We start from the raw sequence: 13,965 nt of genomic DNA, 5'->3' as shown, positions 1-13,965 counted from the left end.
CTTGTGGCAACAGGTCACAAATCTTGCTGCTGTGATGGCACACTGTGGTATTTCACCCAATCGATATGGGAGTTTATTTGAATTCTTTGTGGATCTGTGTAATCTAAGGGAAAAATGTGTCTCTAATATGGTCATACATTTGGCAGGAGGTTAGGAAGTTCAGCTTAGTTTCCACCTCATTTTGTGTGCACTGTGCACATAGTCTGTCTTCTCTTGAGAGCCAGGTCTGCCTACGGCAGCAAGGCTATGCTCACTGAGTCTGTACACAGTCAAAGCTTTCCTTAAGTTTGGGTCAGTCAAAGTGGTCAGGTATTCTGCCACTGTATAGTCTCTGTTTAGGGCCAAATAACATTCTAGTTTGGTCTGTGTTTTTGTTAATTCTTTCCAATGTGTCAAGTAATTAAAATTTAGTTTTCTCATGATTTGGTTGGGTCTAATTGTGTTGCTGTCCTGGGGCTCTGTGGGGTGTGTTTGTGTTTGTGAAGCCCCAGGACCAGCTTGCTTAGGGGACTCTTCTCCAGGTTCATCTCTCTGTAGGTGATGGCTTTGTTATGGAAGGTTTGGGAATCGCATCCTTTTAGGTGGTTGTAGAATTTAACGTCTCTTTTCTGGATTTTGATAATTAGCGGGTATCGGACAAATTCTCCTCTGCTTGCATTATTTGGTGTTTTACATTTTACACTGAGGATATTTTAGCAGAATCTTTATTTGGTGTTTGTCACATTTTGGGAATTCTTGGTTGGTGAGCGGACCCCAGACCTCACAACCATAAAGGGCAATGTGTTCTATAACTGATTCAAGTATTTTTTAGACACATCCAAATTGGTATGTCGAATTTGATGTTCCTTTTGATGGCATAAAGGCCCTTCTTGCCTTGTCTCTCTCTCTCCCTCTCTCTCCCTCTCTCTCTCTCTGTCTGTCTCTCTCACTCTCTCTCTCTCTCTTTCTCTCCCTCTCTCTTTGTCTCTCTCTTCTCTGTCTGTGGTACCAAAGTCTCACTCTCCTTTTCCTTTACTCCTTTAACTTCCCCCCCCCTCTCTCTCTCTCTCTCTCTCTCTCTCTCTCTCTCTCTCTCTCTCTCCCACACACACACACACACACACACACACACACACACACACACACACACACACACACACACACACACACACACACACACACACACACACACACACAGACACACACAGACACACACTGATGCTGGGAGCCCTCCAGCTGTGTGTGTGTACACCTTTCTGCACACAGAGGAGACATCTTATTGGCACGCCGTCAGGACCGCTCTCATCTACCCAGCACCGTACACTCTGTCTGTAGCTCCTTCACTCCAAACCCCTGTCTTCACCTTCTAACCAGTACATCACCCCTTCCCATCCTGCCCAATAATGTTTGTACCGTGTTTTGTGCTGGTCTCTCTTTATGTAGTGTTGTGGTTTCTCTCTTATCGTGATGTGTGTTTTGTCCTATATTTTTATTTTTAATCCCAGCCCTCGTCCCTGTAGGAGGCCTTTTGCCTTTTGGTAGGCCGTCATTGTAAATAAGAATTTGTTCTTAACTGACTTGCTTAGTTAAATAAAGGTTAAATAAAAAATAAAATAATTCTTCGCTTCACCTACCCAGAACACCCCACCCACAGTAATCCATCTTCTCCAACCACTATCGTCAGTTTGAATTTGCGCAGCGTGTTACTGTGCAACCTTAAGAGCACCTACATCATGAACCTGTTTTTATCATCCAGAATACATCATGAACCTGTAATACCAGTGTTTTTATCACTGGTATCATATGGTCATCCTCTCCACTCTCCACTCTCTCCACAATATGACCCAGAGAGTAAGGGAGAGCGGTGACTTTCATAATGACCCAGAGAGTAAGGGAGAGCAGTGACTTTCATAATGACCCAGAGAGTAAGGGAGAGCGGTGACTTTCATAATGACCCAGAGAGTAAGGGAGAGCGGTGACTTTCATAATGACCCAGAGAGTAAGGGAGAGCAGTGACTTTCATAATGACCCAGAGAGTAAGGGAGAGCAGTGACTTTCAGAATGACCCAGAGAGTAAGGGAGAGCGGTGACTTTCAGAATGACCCAGAGAGTAAGGGAGAGCGGTGACTTTCATAATGACCCAGAGAGTAAGGGAGAGCAGTGACTTTCAGAATGACCCAGAGAGTAAGGGAGAGCGGTGACTTTCATAATGACCCAGAGAGTAAGGGAGAGTGGTGACTTTCATAATGACCCAGAGAGTAAGGGAGAGCAGTGACTTTCATAATGACCCAGAGAGTAAGGGAGAGCAGTGACTTTCAGAATGACCCAGAGAGTAAGGGAGAGCGGTGACTTTCATAATGACCCAGAGAGTAAGGGAGAGCAGTGACTTTCATAATGACCCAGAGAGTAAGGGAGAGCAGTGACTTTCAGAATGACCCAGAGAGTAAGGGAGAGCGGTGACTTTCAGAATGACCCAGAGAGTAAGGGAGAGCGGTGACTTTCATAATGACCCAGAGAGTAAGGGAGAGCAGTGACTTTCAGAATGACCCAGAGAGTAAGGGAGAGCGGTGACTTTCATAATGACCCAGAGAGTAAGGGAGAGCGGTGACTTTCATAATGACCCAGAGAGTAAGGGAGAGCAGTGACTTTCAGAATGACCCAGAGAGTAAGGGAGAGCGGTGACTTTCATAATGACCCAGAGAGTAAGGGAGAGCAGTGACTTTCAGAATGACCCAGAGAGTAAGGGAGAGCGGTGACTTTCATAATGACCCAGAGAGTAAGGTAGAGCAGTGACTTTCATTGTGACCCAGAGAGTAAGGGAGAGCAGTGACTTTCAGAATGACCCAGAGAGTAAGGGAGAGCAGTGACTTTCAAAGCCTCCTCTCTTGTTGTTCTCCTGAACAACAAACAGTAAAACAACACAGTGTTGACTGGGGCATCGGATCAAAGGTTCGCTAAATGTCTCAATCCTTTTTGTTCCCTATCACACATGCACACACACCCACACTTGTACGCACGCACACAAACACACACAGGCAGCGCACACATACACACACACACACACACACACACACACTTGCACGCACGCACACAAACAGCGCACACATACACACACACACACACACACACACACACACACATAGCCTTGTCATGTAAAACAGCCTCCACAATAACAGATCAACAGAGAAATCAAAGGCGTAAAGCGCCAGACAGAAGCCGAGTTGGACTAGAGGAGAGATTAGTGTCTGAGCACCGGTTGGCCTAGAGGTCTCACATCATCTTTCAATAGATCTGAGTGGGTATACAGGGAGATACCATGTATGTGCATGGCCTGCGTGCAATGTACGTGTGCATTTTTGTGTGTGTGTGTGTGTGTGTGTGTGTGTGTGTGTGTGTGTGTGTGTGTGTGTGTGTGTGTGTGTGTGTGTGTGTGTGTGTGTGTGTGTGTGTGTGTGTGTGTGACTCATTGACTTGTGCTCTGTTCTTCTATGCAAACGAGTCTGTTTATATGCCAGTCTGCTTAAATCCTCTCTTTCTCCCTCTCTCTGTTGTTTCTCCCTCTCGACCCACCTCTCCTTTTCTCTCTCACTTTCCCTTTCTATCTCTCATTCTCTCTCCCTTTCTCTCTCTCCACCTCTCTGCTCTCCTTCTCTGTCCTCTGGTTGAGAGTAGGGCTGTGGTCCTCTGTGGTCTGTGTGTTACTGCTGTGTGTTACTGAGAGTGGAGATCAGTCTGTACTGATGAGCGAGATGGAAACAGGAAGGAACTGTGTTAAAGCAGGGAGACGCAAAACGAGACCAGCAGAACAGCCTTGTGTGTGTGTGTGTGTGTGTGTGTGTGTGTGTGTGTGTGTGTGTGTGTGTGTGTGTGTGTGTGTGTGTGTGTGTGTGTGTGTGTGTGTGTGTGTGTGTGTGTGTGTGTGTGTGTGTGTGTGTGTGTGTGTAAGTTAGCACAATCGTTTGCTTGTGAGTGAGTGTGCATACTCTACATGTTACATATAGGTAGAGTACTCTACATACGTAGATCGGTGCATTTGTGTGTGTATTAGTGGTTGTGTGTGTAATTGTGTGTGTGTGTGTCTATGCATGCATACTTGTATGTGTGTGTATATGAATATGTGTGTGTTTGTGTGTATGTGTGTGTTTGTGTGTATGAGCGTTCTGTTAAGTTTGAGGGTATTTTTCCGAGATACAGTCGCTTGGTTTTCCGGAGTGCCAGCGTTCCTGGTGTTCCTGTCATCTCCATGGAGATTCCCATTAGTGTGTCAACAATGTGACTCCTCCCACTCTCCCCGCCACAACCACAGAAGACAGCTGTTCACATCCTCCCACAATACACACTGCGATAGTGTGTGTGTCTGTGTGTATGTTTCTACTTTCTGTAGCTAAGCGTGTGTGCAGTGCTCTGTCTCTCTGTAGACTATATGTAGGTAGTGTGTTTGTTAGCTCTCTGTATATGTAGGTTGTATGCATTATGGAGAGCTAGGAGAGGTTTCTATAAATAAATCAGCCTGCAGTGGGCTGCAGTGGGCTCACAGGCAGAATAATCTATCTGACACCAGGGGGAGAGAGAGAGAAACCGAGGGAAAGAGAAAAACCGAGGGGGAGAGAGAGAGAAACCGAGGGAGAGAGAGAAACTGAGGGAGAGAGAGAAACCGAGGGAGAGAGAGAAACTGAGGGAGAGAGAGAAACTGAGGGAGAGAGAAACCGAGGGAGAGAGAGAGAGAGAGAAGATGCTAGGATCTTAAACCAGGCCTGGAACCTGAGAGAGACCTGGCTTCCCCTGGTTAAAATAACAATATGTAGCTTTCACTTCAGGTCAAAGTGCTGCCCTTGTACATGTGTGTAAACTCAGGGGGTGTGTAAACCCTTCATTGTTTGGTTATTCGTCTTGGGTGAGAATGGTGTTCCTATGTTCTGGTATTCCACCAGAACCGCAACCGAAGATACAGTAGCAGACTAACCTGACTTTTTTCAGTCAGCTGAGAGCCAGAGAGATGTTTTCAACCCTGAACACGTTTCAATGGAATCCTGTATTGTCTATAGGCTACGGCTGGACTTATTACCGCAGGGCCACTGTTCTCTTGAACTGGTGTGTTTTGGAGAATGGGTGAAGGACATCTCATTTGTTGCCTAGATGATGTTGGAATGTGCAGCAGTACATCCCCATTGTGAAGGGGATTAGGGTCTTCTGAAAACATTGTTGTGTTTGGACTACAACCTCCTCTTAACGTTCTGAATAGTATTTCTATGGTTGTGTTTATAGATCAGGTAATGGAAACGCCACGTGTCCCTCCGTGGAGGATAGATCCAGAATCTCTACATTGCCGCCCATCAACATGATCCTAAATTTAACCTACTGTTTATATGTGTATTTCACACTACGTTGAGGTAAACATCGGAGTATAATGCTGTATGGATGTCAATCCCAATTCATGTTCATGTCATCTTCACCAATCAACTGCATTACACTTAAAAATGACTTAAACTACCACCACCAATTTCTGTTTGGCTAGCTATGCTACCAGCTTTTTTGAACGGGTTAGCGTTTAGCAAAAAAAATAATATATATATATAATAATAATTATACAGCGAAAACAGCCAAATGTAGTCGAATCGGATTTCAGTAACCACATTGTGGGCCAGTTGATGCCAATGACGGCTTCCTTCTTCTACAGTGCCTTCAGAATGTATTCACGCCCCTTCATTTTGTTGTGTTACAGCCTGAATTTGAAATGTATTACATTTCCATTTTCTGTCACTGGCCAACACACATTTCATAATTATGTTTTTATAATTTTGTTTTTACAAATTAATAATAAATGAAAAGCTAAAATGTCTTGAGTGAATAAGTATTCAACTCCTTTGTTATGGCATAAATACGTTCTGAAGTTAAAATGTGCTTAACAAGTCACATAATAACATGGACTCACTCTGTGTGCAATAATAGTGTTTAACATGATTTTTGAATGACTACCTCATCTCTGTACTCCAACTATACAATTATCTGTAAGGTCCCTCAGTCAAGCGGTGAATTACAAACACAGATTCACCCACAAAGAACAGGGAGAGGGAGATGGGGACACTTGAGCAGTTGCACAACTGAATTAATTCAACTGAAATGTGTCTTCCGCATTTAACCAAACCCCTCTGAATCAGAGGGAGGTTTTCCAATGACTCACAAAGAAGGGCACCTATTGGTAGATGGATAAAAACAATTTAAGCAGACATTGAATATCCCTTTGAGCATGGTGAAGTTATTAATTACACTTTGGGTGGTGTATCAATACACCCAGTCACTACAAAGACACAGGCGTCCTTCTTAGCTCTGTTAACGGAGAGGAAGGAAAACGCTCAGGGATTTCACCACGAGGCAAAGAGTGACTTTAAAACAGTTACAGAGTTGAATGGCTGTGATAGGAGAAAACTAAGGATGGCTCCACAACATTGTAGTTACTCCACAATACTAACCTAACTGACAGAGTGAAAAGAAGGAAGCCTGTACGGAATAAAAATATTCCAAATCATGCATCCTGTTTGCAACAAAGGCACTAAAGTAATACTGCAAAAAATGTGGCAAAGCAATTCACTTTTTGTCCTGAATACAAAGTGTTATGTTTGGGGCAAATTCAATACAACAAATTACTGAGTACCACTCTCCATATTTTCAAGCATAGTGGTGGCTGCATCATGTTATGTGTATGCTTGTAATCGTTAAGGACTAGGAGATTTTCCTGATAAAAAAGTGACGTAATAGAGCTAAGCACAGGCAAAATCCTAGAGGAAAACATGGTTCAGTCTGCAGACACTGGGTGATGAATTCACCTTCAGCAGGACAATAACCTAAAACACAATGCCAAATCTACACTGGAGTTTCTTACCAAGAAGACAGTCAATGTTCCTGAGGGGCTCACTTACAGTTTTGACTTAAATCTTCTAGAAAATGTATGGCTAGACTTGAAAATGGTTGTTTGGCAACGATCAACAACCAATTTTACAGAGGTTGAACATTTCTGAAAAGAATAATGGGCAAATGTTGCACAATCCAGGTGTGGAAAACTCTTCGAGACTGTACCCAGAAAGGTGTAATTGCTGCCAAAGGTCATTCTAACATGTATTGACTCAGGAGGTTGAATACTTATCTAATCAACATATAGTAGTGTTGAATTTTTCACATTTTTCTTCCACTTTGACATTAGAGTATTTTGTGTAGATCATTGACAAAAAAAGGACAATGAAATCAATTTTAATCTCACTTTGTAACACAACAAAATCAAAGAGTGTGAATACTTTCTGAAGGCACTGTATTTCCCACAGTCTGCATTCCAGTGATCTCTTTATCATATGAACAACCCCTCTCCCTGTCTTCTGCCCCACACCCTCTCTCTCTCTCTTGCTCTTTCTCTCTCTTTGCCAGGTGATGGAGGTGAAGGGTCAGATGATTCATGTCCCAGAATCCTCTACTCTGATGTTCCTGGGTTCCCCCCGGGTGGACAAGCTGGAGGAGCTGATGGGCAGGGGCCTCTACCTGTCAGACATCCCCATCCACGACGCCACGCGTGATGTCATACTGGTGGGACAGCAGGCCAAGGCACAGGACGGCCTCAAGAACAGGATGGACAAACTCAAGGTACAGTCAAACACACATGCAATATGCACACACGCACAAGTGCACACACACACATACACGTGTGCTCATACTCATTATTCTGTCACGTAGACATTCAGCAGCCGACTCATCCAGCTTCAGAAAAAGAGAAAACGCGTTGGTCACTAAACCTCTACTCCATCATCCCCATTCTACTAATTGTATTTCTATCCCTGTGCTCTTCCCCAGGCCACTCTAGAAAAGACACACCAAGCTCTAGAAGAGGAGAAGAGGAGGACAGTAGACCTTCTCTACTCCATCTTTCCTGGTGACGTGGCCCAGAAGCTATGGCAGGGGGAGTCTGTCCCCGCCAGGAAGTTTGATGATGTCACCATGCTGTTCTCTGACATTGTGGGCTTCACGGCAGTGTGTGCCCAGTGTACCCCCATGCAGGTCATCAGCATGCTCAATGAGCTCTACACACGCTTCGACTACCAGTGTGGAATCCTGGATGTGTATAAGGTAGGAACAAACACCTTTTTGACCACCAGTGTGGAATCCTGGATGTGTATAAGGTAGGAACACACACCTGTTTGACTACCAGTGCGGAATACTGGATGTGTATAAGGTGGGAACACACCTATTTGACTACCAGTGTGGAATACTGGATGTGAATAAGGTGGGAACACACACCTGTTTGACTACCAGTGCGGAATACTGGATGTGTATAAGGTGGGAACACACCTATTTGACTACCAGTGTGGAATACTGGATGTGAATAAGGTGGGAACACACACCTGTTTGACTACCAGTGTGGAATCCTGGATGTGAATAAGGTGGGAACACACCTGTTTGACTACCAGTGTGGAATCCTGGATGTGTATAAGGTAGGAACACACCTGTTTGACTACCAGTGTGGAATACTGGATGTGAATAAGGTGGGAACACACACCTGTTTGACTACCAGTGTGGAATCCTGGATGTGAATAAGGTGGGAACACACCTGTTTGACTACCAGTGTGGAATCCTGGATGTGTATAAGGTAGGAACACACCTGTTTGACTACCAGTGTGGAATACTGGATGTGAATAAGGTGGGAACACACACCTGTTTGACTACCAGTGTGGAATCCTGGATGTGAATAAGGTGGGAACACACACCTGTTTGACTACCAGTGTGGAATCCTGGAGGTGAATAAGGTGGGAACACACCTGTTTGACAACAGTGTGGAATCCTGGATGTGTATAAGGTGGGAACACACCTGTTTGACTAACAGTGTGGAATACTGGATGTGAATAAGGTGGGAACACACCTATTTGACTACCAGTGTGGAATACTGGATGTGTATAAGGTGGGAACACACCTGTTTGACTACCAGTGTGGAATACTGGATGTGTATAAGGTAGGAACACACCTGTTTGACTACCAGTGTGGAATCCTGGATGTGTATAAGGAGGGAACACACCTGTTTGACAACAGTGTGGAATCCTGGATGTGTATAAGGTGGGAACACACCTGTTTGACTACCAGTGTGGAATCCTGGATATGTATAAGGTGGGAACACACCTGTTTGACTACCAGTGTGGAATCCTGGATGTGTATAAGGTGGGAACACACCTGTTTGACTACCAGTGTGGAATCCTGGATGTGTATAAGGTGGGAACACACCTGTTTGACTACCAGTGTGGAATCCTGGATGTGTATAAGGTGGGAACACACCTGTTTGACTACCAGTGTGGAATCCTGGATGTGTATAAGGTAGGAACACACCTGTTTGACTACCAGTGTGGAATCCTGGATGTGAATAAGGTAGGTGGGAACACACCTGTTTGACTACCAGTGCGGAATACTGGATGTGAATAAGGTGGGAACACACCTGTTTGACTATCAGTGTGGAATACTGGATGTGAATAAGGTGGGAACAAACCTATTTGACTACCAGTGTGGAATACTGGATGTGTATAAGGTGGGAACACACCTGTTTGACTACCAGTGTGGAATCCTGGATGTGTATAAGGTGGGAACACACCTGTTTGACTACCAGTGTGGAATACTGGATGTGTATAAGGTGGGAACACACCTGTTTGACTACCAGTGTGGAATCCTGGATGTGTATAAGGTGGGAACACACCTGTTTGACTACCAGTGTGGATTCCTGGATGTGTATAAGGTGGGAACACACCTGTTTGACTACCAGTGTGGAATCCTGGATGTGTATAAGGTGGGAACACACTTGTTTGACTACCAGTGTGGAATCCTGGATGTGTATAAGGTGGGAACACACCTGTTTGACTACCAGTGTGGAATCCTGGATGTGTATAAGGTGGGAACACACCTGTTTGATTACCAGTGTGGAATCCTGGATGTGTATAAGGTGGGAACACACCTGTTTGCACGTCACAAACTGTACACTCAGTGCATGCTTGTTGTTTTATGTTTCAGGGTTTGGGTCGATTCTGAATTGAGTTACGAATTGCTCTTTAGTTCCATTTCAATTATTGTATTTGAATTGAATTTTAATTGGCCACACCCCACAGGAAGCAGAATTTGGATTGCATTCAAATTAAAGGAAGTAGTAGTAATTTAATTAAATGAAATTCAAATGCCTTATTCATTCTGCACATCACCATAGCAATGTATATTTTGACTTGGTTACCAATACCATTTAGCATTAGATTGAAACATTTCATCTTTAAAACTAATTTTCCTAAAACAATAAAAAATGATTAGTGGTCTAGAAATACTCTAAGATCATGTTGTGGATTGTCATTAATAATTAATAACTCCCTTAAATGTTTTTAAATATCATAAACAAAATGTTTTCCCATAACGCATTAGATCAAACTGTTTGACATATTTGAGTTAAAATAAAACTCATATTTCAAATGGTATGTGTATTCGTTGTATTCATAAGTGGTAGATTTGTCAAATTAATGAGATTTTCATGTTTCACATCTCAGTTGACTCAAATCAAATTCAAATTCTGCTTCCTGTGGAGTATGGCCAATTGAAATTCAATTGAAATTCATTGTTTGAATTGGATTAAATTCAGAAATACTGAATTGACTTCAACCCTGATACGTGTCATCTGTCCACATAGGAGAGGTATAGTGCCATTGAGTGATGGTGCTGCCGTGGCGTTATATATCAGCACTGTGTGTGTGCGTGCGTGCATATGTATCGGGTGGAAAAACACACTGATTAATGGCTAATGCAACAGTGCTTAACAACAGTGTGTCAATACTGGCTGCCTGACATAGTGGTATTACAACAAGGCCCAGTGCGTCCATTAACAACCATCACTCCCTCCATCCATCCCTCCATCCATCTAGCACTAGCACTACTCTTGTCCTTTGCCAGGGTTTGAGTCTGCACAGATACAGCAGCTTTTCTTCCCCTTCCCTTCCTTTCTCCTCACCCTTCCACTTTTTCACTTGACTCTTCCCCTTCTCTCTTTCTACTTCCATTTTCTCTCGTCTCCACTTTCTCCTCTCCCCCTCTCTTTTCCTGCTCCATGTGAGGAGAGAGGAGTCCCATATGTTCCCATTGTCATGGTTACTCTGGATAAATGACTGTGACTGGAAGAAAATAAGAGTTGTGTTTCTTGTTGTCAGGTACAGCTTGTCTGAGTGTTTATTTTAATTCTGCCAATAACCCTGTCAGGATAAATGTTATTATGAAAATATTTAAATTTGATTAAGGTATAGAACTCAAATCAAATGAAATCGTCATGGCTTCATGGACTCTTCTCCAATCCCCATATAGATTGAGACTATAGGCGACGCCTACTGTGTTGCGGGCGGGCTCCACCGGAAGATTGACAGCCATGCCAAGCCAATCGCACTCATGGCCCTGAAGATGATGGAGCTGTCAGAGGAGGTGTTAACGCCGGACGGCAAATCCATCAAGGTGAGTCTTCGCTTGGCACAGGAGAGGGGATGGGCTATTTCTCCCTCACTCTCTTTTTCTGTCATCTTTTCTAACTCCCTTTCTAACGCCCCCTCTGTTTCTCTCACTTCCTCTCTCTCTTTCTTTCTATCCCTTTTCACCCTCTCCTCCTACTGTCTGTCTCTCTTCTCATTTAGATGTATATGTGGTTTACACCTCGAATTTAAAGCATATATCAGCTTATCAATGTGGTGCTGTGTTGTGCCACAGACAGAATGGGTAACCCAGACACGTCACAGGGGCTATAAAGCTGAAACATCCATTTAGAAAGTTTTCTTACCACCAAATATGTTAGTGAGAGGAAAGTCCAGTCGCTGGTAGTGGGAGAGGATGGAACTAGGTGAAACTGGGCCAAGTTGTCATCGATGAAACATCTGATCTCAATAAATGCTTCTGTTCCCAAAACTAGAATCCGCTATGAACAGTGCACTAAGTTTTATAAGTTTAAAAACAGTTTTTTAGTAGGAGTGCAAGGTCGAATTGAGTTTGTGCACATGCACACTTCACAGAGGAGGCATTTCCTAATGGAATACATGCTACAACACGTTAATAGAATCTCGCTAGCTCGTGCTTGGCTTTGCCCACCTCCTTGCTTGTTCTGCCGACTATGCTTAATATGCTCCCACTGTAATGTGTTGTGTTGTGCTAGCTGTGTTGTGATGTGTTGTGCTAGCTGTGTTGTGTTATGTTGTGCTATATTGTGTTGTGTTGTGCTAGCTGTGTTGTGCTATCTGTTGTGTTGTGCTAGCTGTGTTGTGATGTGTTGTGCTAGCTGTGTTGTGTTGTGCTATCTGTGTTGTGATGTGCTAGCTGTGTTGTGCTAGCTGTGTTGTGTTATGTTGTGCTATATTGTGCTGTGTTGTGCTAGCTGTGTTGTGCTATCTGTGTTGTGATGTGCTAGCTGTGTTGTGTTGTGCAATCTGTGTTGTGATGTGCTAGCTGTGTTGTGCTAGCTGTGTTGTGTTGTGCTAGCTGTGTTGTGATGTGTTGTGCTAGCTGTGTTGTGTTATGTTGTGCTATATTGTGCTGTGTTGTGCTAGCTGTGTTGTGTTGTGCTATCTGTGGAGTGTTGTGCTTGCTGTGTTGTGCTGTGTTGTGCTAGCCGTGTTGTGTTGTGATAGCTGTGTTGTGCCGTGCTAGCTGTGTTGTGTCGTGCTACCTGTATTGTGTTTTGCTAGCTGTGTTGGCTAGCTGTGTTGTGCTAGCCGTGTTGTGTTGTGATAGCTGTGTTGTGTTGTGCTAGCCGTGTTGTGTTGTGCTAGCCGTGTTGTGTTGTGATAGCTGTGTTGTGCTAGCCGTGTTGTGTTGTGATAGCTGTGTTGTGCCGTGCTAGCTGTGTTGTGTCGTGCTACCTGTATTGTGTTTTGCTAGCTGTGTTGGCTAGCTGTGTTGTGCTAGCCGTGTTGAGTTGTGATAGCTGTGTGGTGTTGTGCCAGCTGTGTTGTGCTGTGTTGTGCCAGCTGTGTTGTGATAGCTGTGTGGTGTTGTGCCAGCTGTGTTGTGCTGTGTTGTGCCAGCTGTGTTGTGCTGTGTTGTGCCAGCTGTGTTGTGCTGTGTTGTGCCAGCTGTGTTGTGCCAGCTGTGTTGTGCTAGCTGTGTTGAGCTAGCGCTGTTCGTTGTGGTAGCTGAGTTGTGTTGTGTTATGCTAGCTGTGTTGTGTTGTGATAACTGTGTTGTGTCGTGCTAGCTGTGTTGTGTTGTGTTAGCTGTGTTGTACTAGCTGCTTCGCTCCCATTGGCTGGCTGACAGTCCCAGATGTGTGTGTGTTATAATCGTCGTGGCCCATTGAAAAGGAAGTTCTTAACCAGCTGTAGATGCTGACAATGGAGCCCCTCTCATCTTCCCCTTTACTGACGACTGATGAGATGAAACGTGTCTTCACAAGGAAGAGAGCACACGGCATGCGCACACACACACACACACACACACACACACACACACACACACACACACACGGACCGACACTACAATGGGTTTGTGTTTTTGTGTATGTACAATAAATTAGTGTTTGTGGATGTCCGTGTGCATATTTATGCTTGCAGTGTGTGATCACAGCACGTATGTGTGTAATTGCCAACACACCGGTCGTCACGTGATGGATAGAACATGGGAATGCGTAGTGTGCAGTTGCCATGGTGATGGGAGAATCGTGACATGGCAGCAGGGGCTGTTTTTGGCTAATTAATGACGGTTGTTTCTGTTACGCTGTTGTTTTAATGTCTTACAGGAAATACATGAGCTTTGTGTTGGGCTGTATTGTGTTACGTTAGAGAGAAGGTCACGTTCAGGCAGTCTATCTTTCTCCCATCTCCATAGGTAGAGGCTCTTTGTGTTGGGCTGTATTGTGTTACGTTAGAGAGAAGGTCACGTTCAGGCAGTCTGCCTTTCCCCCATCTCCATAGGTAGAGGCTCTTTGTGTTGGGCTGTATTGTGTTACGTTAGAGAGAAGGT

General features: G+C 44.2%; 1 protein-coding gene across 2 annotated transcripts in view; it reads left to right on the top strand.

The window, feature by feature from the left end:
- The window catches only part of LOC139549536 (guanylate cyclase soluble subunit alpha-2-like), a 38,296-nt gene extending 26,375 nt beyond the window's left edge, over positions 1-11,921 (top strand). The window contains exons 5-7 of one of the 2 annotated variants that reach the window (XM_071360135.1): positions 7,396-7,608; positions 7,816-8,088; positions 11,332-11,921. In XM_071360135.1, coding sequence (XP_071216236.1) covers positions 7,396-7,608; positions 7,816-8,088; positions 11,332-11,781 — 936 coding nt within the window. In that variant the 3' untranslated portion in view covers positions 11,782-11,921. The remainder of the gene's footprint in view (positions 1-7,395; positions 7,609-7,815; positions 8,089-11,331) is intronic. The other variant, XM_071360134.1, reaches the window with a different exon arrangement.
- Positions 11,922-13,965: the final 2,044 nt, after the last annotated feature.

The sequence above is a fragment of the Salvelinus alpinus genome, chromosome 22 (assembly GCF_045679555.1).
Source record: "Salvelinus alpinus chromosome 22, SLU_Salpinus.1, whole genome shotgun sequence".
In the NCBI taxonomy this organism is placed as follows: Eukaryota; Metazoa; Chordata; class Actinopteri; order Salmoniformes; family Salmonidae; genus Salvelinus; species Salvelinus alpinus.
The sequence above is the reverse complement of the archived record's forward strand: the minus strand, read 5'-3'. Positions and strand labels throughout refer to the sequence as shown.